We start from the raw sequence: 9,073 nt of genomic DNA, 5'->3' as shown, positions 1-9,073 counted from the left end.
ACATAAGTCTTTATTTGGTAACCATTTGATAGTTATTAGTTTTTTAAAATTAAGCCTATAAACATTACTCCACCTCTAAATTTCTTATTTTATTATCTACTTTTTACTAATTGTTTAAAAAATTAAGGTTTTTTTTTGACAAAAGTAATTTTTAAGAACTTATTTTTGTTTTTGTAATTTGATTAAAAATTCAACTATTATATTTAAAGAAAGATACCAATTATTATAAAAAATAGAAAGAAAATAAATTTAATTTTCAAAATCTAAAAATAAAAAACAAAATAATTATTTTTTCTCTAATTATAATTAATAATAAAGAACTTCGAGTAATTAGAGAAATATTTTGCAAGATGACACGTGTAAGAAAAGTAGGCCCCCGAGAGTCACGTGCGATTGAGCAGATTTATCCGTACACGTAAACGGGTGGTCACGTCAGGACCATGACTAACATTGAAAATCTGAAAACTTCGCCGTTTTCATATAAAATCCGTTTTAGAGTTTAGACGTTATTTACAAAAATTCCATCATTCCAATTCCCAATTTCCATTTTCTTTTCTTCTCAAAAAAACTTCTCCCTATCTGTTTACTCTACAGTGGCGGATTCCAATCGAAAAATGCCGTCGTTTCCAGCGGCCTTTACTATCGCTGTCGCCGCCTTCGCTTCTCTGTTCTCTGCTGTTTCTGCTTATCAACGGCCGCCACCTCGCCGGAATCTCTTCGTTCCCCGCCGTCAAGATCTCGATTACGATTCTCCAGAACAGGTATTTTCTTCTGGACTTCATTTTTGTATTTGGAATCTGGATTATATGCTTAACTTGAATTAATACTCTCGAGAGAAATTAAACCATCAAAATAGGGAAATTACCGCGGCCGCTACGAAAAACCTTACATTTTAATTAGAGTTTAATTTCATGGTTTTTTTTTTTTTTTTTTGAGATAAGTGCCCAAAAAACTTGTCCAAGTTTTTAGAAAAATGTATGTCATGGCCACGTAAAATTTAGTTATTGTCCTTTTCAACGTGAGAAATCTTTCTCTATACGTTCTCTTCTTCTTTTTTGGTTTCTCCTCGGTCACATAGCAGTTTCAATCCGACCAACTCCGATAAGTCAGAGACGAGAGATAAGTGATTTTGTGAGTGAAGAAACGAAGAGAAAGTGAGATGAGTGAAAGCAAGACACAGTGATTTGTGTGGGGGAAAAAGAAGAGACAATGAGACGAGTAAAAGAGATTATTTTTCCACATGTGTACAAGTATATTTTGGTAATTTTATCCAAATTTAAACAAAGAATGATTTGACATTTTTTTTAAAAAACCTAGTCATTCACATTTTTTGCCATCCATCCAACAAACCCTTCGATTCATTAGAGTTCCAAGGGGATATATGTTTATTTGGAAATTCATATTTTTAGTATCCTTACTGTGTTTTTCATATTTTTGTTTGTTATGGATAAATTAGTCAAACGGTTTTATTTAGAAATTTAATTAAAAGCAATCCTTATCATTTGTAAGCAGGTTTATTTACTTAATTTAAAATGGAGACCAACCCTGTTTTTTTTTTCCTTCTATTTTTAATTAAGAATTTTTGGTAAACACAAGAGTATGTATACATATATTACATTGAAAAGAGAGCATAAAAAAAATGGAGTATTAATGAATGAATAAATGCGTTACCTTAGATTGAGTTGGTGATATAATATTTTAAGAGTATCGGTATGGGGCCATGGTGGATATAGAAAGTTGGGAACAGAGTTGAAGGCTTCCATTTTCACACCTCTTTTCTTTCGTACCCAAATCTGAGAATTAGACGACCAACCAAACAACTCTGATCTCCAAATTAAAGTTTAAAAACATTTAGAAGTTCGTATCCATATTATTGAAATAAGAATATGTACGAGAGTGATTTTAAAAATGGTTAAATCACTTCTATTATTCATTTTAGAATCAATCTTGAAACATTTATTTCTCCTAACAACTTTTATAGAGTTAGGAGAAATGTTGTTGAGATATCTTTAGATTCTTGTAATAGTTGAAAAACCATGTTTAAAAGAGTAAAATTAAACATGAATACTCGTTTGGTAACCATTTTTTTTTTTTAAATTAAGTCTGAACATTATTTCCACTCCCAAATTTCTTCCTTTGTTATATATTTTTCACCAATGGCTTAAAAAAAAACTCACGCCAAATGTTGAGAACTAAAAAAACAACTTTCAAAAAGTTATTTATGTTTATGAAATTTGACTAAAAATTCAACTATTGTATTTAAGAAAGATGCAAATTGTAAGAAATGTAGATGAAATAACTTTAATTTTAAAAAACAAAAACAAAAAAACTAAATGGTTACCAAACAAGGTCGAAATTAATTGATTTTGAAGGATTAAAAATATATTTTAGAATAATTTTTAATGCGACAAAAAAAAAGTGATTTTAACCCTTTTAAAATTACTCTCAAATATACTCTAAAAAGATAAATTATGAATTATTTTATTGATATATTTAGACTTATAGTAACATATTTCTCTGTGTGAATAATATGTATCTTGAACGATGTTGGTAAAATAATTATCTTGTAGGAAATTATTTAATAGAGAAATTTATTTAGATTAGTAAAATTTGAGAAATTGAAGACATTAGGGCCCAATTATTTGTGAGCTACAAATATAAATACATTAAAAAAAGAGTAGAGGGCGGAGGGGAGGCAGATTGCTATATTATTTGTTTGTGGTTGTTTGGATTAGGATCAGGCAATTCAAATGTGAAAACGTTGTCACGTGAGAACTCTATTTGTACCTAGTTGCCTTTGTTTTTATTCAATAGGGACAATTAAGGATTTGCCGTGTGCTGTATTTAAAAATTTTATCCATTATTTTTCGTTAGGAATAATGCTTGTTATTATTTTTATATATTTTTTACAATATGTGCGAGTGGAGGACAAAATTGCTCCTAATTGATCCTTATCACTTTATAAATTAATTTACCATTTTAAAATCGCTCTCAAATACATCCTACAAACACATTTAATTGCCTTACTTTTTTTTTCGGGCTAAATTATAAAAAAAATACTTTTAAACTTTGTATTTTGTATCAGAAATATCTTTGAATGTTCAACAGTTTAAAAAATACCCTTAAACTTTCAAAAAGTTAAAAATACCCTTGTTGTTAATTTTGTATAGAATCCGTTAAAGTTTTGTTTAAAAAATATCCTAAACTTTCAAAATTTTATAAAATACTCTTAACTTAAAAAAAAAAAAAAAAAGTTAAAAAATACATTCATCATTAGTATATGAACACTTATTGCAAAAATATAACTTTCAAATTAAAAAAAAATAAAAAAAAAGCTCATACCATTAATTTGGTGATCAATTTGTTTGAAGTTTTCTTAAGTTCGAAAAATCCAATTTTAAAACAAAAATATATATAAATTTTCATATAAATACTTTAATTTTTTCTTAGTTTTCCAATTCAGAGCTTACACAAATTTTCTCAACAATGAAAATTTTAAGTTAAATCATAAAATCCCATGAAATCACATAAAATTCCAATGTCAAAATCTCTCCTTAAAACATATCATAATGATAAATAGTCAAACAAAAAAATGTATTTGATTATTAACATACACTCAACTACTAATGTATAATTTTGTTAGAATATTTAAGTCATAAAATCTCTTGGTGCTTTCTTTATTCTCTTTTTTCTTATTATAGTCTATATATCTAAATTGAAGTGTGTAATTGTATTTATTTACTTTTTTTTTAAATAACTATTAACAAAAGGAGAGCAGGAGGGTAAGGGATGGGAGAAAAGAATATGGGAAATTGAAAAGTAGGACGGTATTAACGATTTTTGCTCATATAAAAATAAGAGTATTTTTTGAACTTTTTTAAATTTAAGGGTATTATTTTTTAAAGTTTATGGGTATTTTTTATACAAAACATTAACACGTTCTATCCAAAATTAATGGTAAAGGTATTTTTTTAATTCGTTTTGGAAGTAGGATATTTTTAAATCTTTTGAAAATTTAAAGATATATTTTATACAAAGTACAAAGTTTGGGGTATTTTATATAATATAGCTTTTTTTCAATTAATTAATTATGTATGTTTATGGTTGTCTTATGTTTTTTTTTTTTAAATTAATAATGCATGATTACAAATGTGGGTGGGAATCCAAAGTTAAATTAAGGGAGTTTATTAATATCTTAACACATTTGAAATTTAAAATAAACCCTCAACATATTTAGAAATCAACCATACAATACATATAATCTAAACATGTGTTACATGATCAAGCAGTTTTTTTTTTTTTTTTTTTTTTTTTAAATTTATGTGTAGTGAAACACTCCAAACTTGTTGGAGAGTGATTTTGAAATGGTTAATATCATTTTTGTAATGTTCGTAAATCTGGGTTAAAAATGTGAAACCATCCATTTGAAATAGTTTTGATTTTTGAATATAGTGATAATATTTTCATCATTTCAAATAGGTTCTCCTTTTATATATATATATATAAAATGTAGGTAGGAAAATTGAACCTCGAGAATACTGGTTGAGCTATGTTTATTTGACTATCCCAATTATATTATATGAGCAGTATTGGAAGAAAATTAATTAAATACTTCTTTTTTAGAGTAAAGTGTGTTTATTTTTTTATTTTCTTTTTAAAATATACAAACCAATAATTTTTAAAACTAAACACTTTAATTTGTCAGGCTCGTGCATGTACTTTCATTTAAAAACATCCCAACACTGGATATATGCTTTAAACATTACCAAAACAAACCTCTAATTCTAAGAAAAAACCAGCCCCAAAGATGGAAACCAGACAAATAAAAGAATATACCCCAACCAAATTACCATATTTTACTAGGAACAAAAATATTACCATATTTAACTTTAAAAACGGAAAGAAAGTCAGTTAATTGAGATGTAGTTAACAAAAATGAGAATACAATGGTCTTTAACTTGATTGCACAATGGTACTTGAGAATACAATATATGAAAATTCATTTAAGAATTTTAATTTTAAATGTGCAATAGATCTGTTTAAGTTCCAAGAGTGAAAGTTCTAAATATGTATTCGTCCAAAATCGATGCATAAATCAAATTAATCAAATATTGTTTAGATAAACATGAGGTTCTAACTTAAAACCAATTGATAGTAAGAAAAGTAACTCATATATTTATAAAGATCGAGGAAGATTTGTTTCCTTTACCTGAAGACCCATTTGAACTTCATGCTCCTTCTCGTGTTGCCTTTCTTTTGTTTTTGGAAGCTTGAGAATGTTGTCTTTGGATTTCAGTGTCCATGAGTAACAGATGTTTGGGAATCATACATTACTATGTGATTGCACAGAAGTTCATAAAAAAATAAAAAAAAAAAAAAAAAATTGCCAAATAATACTAAAATCACACCCTTACATATTAAAGCAATCTTAAAAAAAAAAAACTTTTCAGGTACATATATCTCTTGTTGGTGTTGATAAAATGAGGATAACATGGATTACAGAGGATTCTGCACCATCTGTGGTGGAATATAGCACATCCCCTGGAGTTTACACCAATGTTGTAACTGGAATTACTTCCTCATACAAATATGCATTGTATGAATCTGGTAATATTCATGATGTAACCATTGGTCCTCTCAATCCCGACACCACTTATTACTATCGTTGCAGCTCGAACTCAGCTCGGAATTTCACTTTAAAAACCCCTCCTGCTCAGCTCCCCATCAAATTTGTGGTCATTGGTATGTAAAGAAACCAACCTCTGCTTCACAAGAAAAAAAAAATTAATTAATGGCTTTGGATATATATAAGTTCTTGTTGGCTCAGCTGTTTCTTTTATGCTAATAAGTTTCTAATTAAGCCTTGTGTATAATTCTTATGATCAATGTTTTGGTAGGTGATCTTGGGCAGACAGAATGGACTAAAACAACTCTTAAAAATGTAGCAAAATCAGACTATGATGTGCTGCTACTTCCCGGTGACTTGTCTTATGCTGATTTCGTTCAGTCTCTGTGGGACTCGTTCGGCAGACTTGTTGAGCCACTGGCTAGCCAAAGACCATGGATGGTGACTCAGGGCAACCATGAAGTAGAGCGCATCCCAGTGATTCATTCCAACCCTTTCACAGCATACAATGCAAGATGGCACATGCCTTTCGAACAAAGCTCGTCGAATTCCAACCTTTACTATTCATTCGACACGGCCGGCGTGCATGCCATCATGTTGGGATCTTATATCGATTTTGACACGAGTTCAGCTCAGTATGAATGGCTCGTAGCGGACTTGAAGAAGATCAATCGCTCAACAACCCCATGGATCGTGGTGCTTCTTCATGCTCCATGGTATAACTCCAACACTGCTCACCAGGGAGAGAAAGAGTCTGTTGACATGAAGGCAGCCATGGAAGATCTCCTCTATCAAGCTCGTGTAGATGTGGTGTTTGCTGGGCACGTCCACGCTTACGAGCGCTTCGTAAGTTTCTCCAACAATCACAGCATTATTATTTACGTTTAAGTGAACTCGATATATCTTTCCTTGTTTGAATTCTTTTGATCATTTTATTGTTGCAGACCCGTGTTTATAATGGGGAAGCAAACAACTGTGCACCAATATATATCACAATCGGTGACGGGGGCAACCGTGAAGGCCTTGCGAGCAAGTAATACTTCAAAACTGTTTTTCAATGACATTACAGGGAGTTCACGCATACAACGTTCTATTTAGACACTACGTGCTAAACTACTACTAAACTCAAAAGTTTAATCTGCAGGTATATCGACCCAAAGCCAACAATTTCATTATTCAGGCAAGCAAGCTTCGGACATGGTCGGTTTGAGGTGGTGAATACGACACATGCGCTCTGGACATGGCACAGGAACGATGACGACGATGTAGCTGTCATTGGCGATTCATTCTGGTTTACAAGCCTCTCTTCTGACCCAGCTTGTAGAATTTGAATTCTTCTACAAAATCTCTTATTAAGCAGCCAACTAATATTGAAAGGAAACAGAAAAAAAGAGTCATTTCCAGTTTAGCTTTACACATTCAAGGGAAATGTAAGAAATCATCTCTATTGAGTGAGTTTGTTTATATTCTCACAGAGATGACCACATTTCATTGACACACACACATCATTTGAAATAATGGGGTACAGTTTACATTGATTAATTCGGCTTTCTTTTTGTAATATAATTTTTAGCCTATAGATTTTTTAATACAAGTAAATAATTAATTATAACTTGAAACCAAAACACGAGTGTTTTTTTACCATACAATGTTTCTAAAATACAAGAATAAAAGAAAAATATTCTTCTTTTTTGCTTGTATTTTAGAAACATGTCTACCAGCAACAAGTACAACATTGAACAAACAGGCTACATTGAACTAAAAAAAAATATGGTACACTTGCCTTAATTGAGCATCTCTGAAACAGCCTAAGAAAAAGCCCATGTTTGGTTTCAAATGGTCTCCTCTGACCAATGGAACTTATAGGATTTATGTAGTACATATATCTAACTTGAAGCTTAATTTTTTTCGGAACAAGATAATACTAATGAATAAAGGGATCGATGCATCCAAATATCTCAAATATGTTGACACATTCATAGTACCATCTTTACTCCTTGAAAGTACAATAGGGAGCTAGAGAAGATACATTAGATACTCTAAGAGGGACAGATTTACACGAGAGGCAGCAAAGTTAAGAGCTATAGTAGAGGGACTATAATTTGTAAAAAGTTTTAATTGGTGAGACCAAAGACCAACAAGATTCCTACTTGAAATCAAAACCAAAAACATATATTTCTGGATTATGCACAAGATGTGTAAAAACCTCTATAGTTTCTTATTCTTAAATTTATTGGTAGTTTTTACTTAATGAAGAATATGATTTAGTAGCTTTAACATTTATTTAAAGTTCAAATAATATCTACTACTATTTTCTTATAGTCGACAAATAAGTTCAATATCAATCAAACATTCAAAATAGTGAAGAGATGATCAAGTCAAAATGAGGATGAGTTTATTTTTCTGACAAAATTTGTCTTATTAAACATAAAAAAAGATATTTGAACATATATACCTATAATCATAGAGTAAGACTGGTGTTTTTGGCTATGGAAGAACACTTTATTGATTTGAGTGTATATTTTCTTAAAGGTATTGAGAAGCTACAACAAATAGCTTAGGCAACATTTTGCTACTATAGAATATACTTGAGTCATTAAATTTTATTGTAAATTGGAAAATCTTATGTTGGAGAGATTTTCATTAATTTCCTATCTATAAAAATAAAATAGGAAAAAATGGAGCCTCGATATAGGTATTAAATGAAACAATAATTGAAAGGACAACTTTAGTATTTTTAAGTAACAAGAAGCATTCAAATAAATAGTATTCCCCATTTAACCATTCCATTTTATTTTTAAAAAAATTGAAATCAATATCATAGCAAACCATAAAAAATGCTTTAATTCTAACTGAATTAATTAAGCTTGAATTTTGAGATGTAATATAGTTAGATTATTAAGCATAAATAGAATATATGTTCCAATAATGCATGAGGATGTTGTCTTGGGTTTTCAACAGTCCAATGAACTTGAACTAATTATATGAGGCAAGCTAGCAACCCTAGGCTCATGCTTGCCCAACCTCTATCTCTTTGATTAGCAAACAATGGTGGTCCAACTCTTAATGGAGTTCAATGTAACTCATTTGATTGATGATTTTGCTTTTTTATTTTTATTTTTTTGAAAAAAAGTAATCTTTTAAGACTAAAAAATTTCGATCTAATTTCTATTTCATCCCTAAGTTTCAAAATGTTACACATTTATTCCTTAAGTTTTGAGTTTCATTTCAATCTAGTTCCTAAAATTTCAAATGTTATCTCTTAATTCCTTAAGTTTTGAGTTTGATTTCAATTTAGTTCCTAAATTTCGAAAGTATATTTTTGTCTTTAAGTTTTGAATTTTGTTTCAATTTGATACCTAAATTTAATTTCAAGATTTTTACTTTCATCCACACATTTTTCACTAAATACACTTCAATTTTAGTGTTAATGATTATTAACTAATG

At 29.6% G+C, this 9,073-nt stretch overlaps 1 protein-coding gene across 1 annotated transcript; it reads left to right on the top strand.

Annotated features, from left to right (window-relative positions):
- The first annotated feature begins 503 nt into the window (after nucleotides 1–503).
- LOC120072830 (probable purple acid phosphatase 20) lies at nucleotides 504–7,168 on the top strand. The gene is made up of 5 exons (XM_039025347.1): nucleotides 504–761; nucleotides 5,451–5,742; nucleotides 5,898–6,472; nucleotides 6,571–6,659; nucleotides 6,771–7,168. The coding sequence occupies exons 1-5, from the start codon at nucleotides 615–617 to the stop codon at nucleotides 6,955–6,957; spliced, it is 1,290 nt and encodes a 429-aa protein (XP_038881275.1). The 5' UTR covers nucleotides 504–614; the 3' UTR covers nucleotides 6,958–7,168.
- Nucleotides 7,169–9,073: the final 1,905 nt, after the last annotated feature.

This window comes from Benincasa hispida, chromosome 3 (assembly GCF_009727055.1).
Source record: "Benincasa hispida cultivar B227 chromosome 3, ASM972705v1, whole genome shotgun sequence".
Classification (NCBI taxonomy): domain Eukaryota; kingdom Viridiplantae; phylum Streptophyta; class Magnoliopsida; order Cucurbitales; family Cucurbitaceae; genus Benincasa; species Benincasa hispida.
The sequence above is the reverse complement of the archived record's forward strand: the minus strand, read 5'-3'. Positions and strand labels throughout refer to the sequence as shown.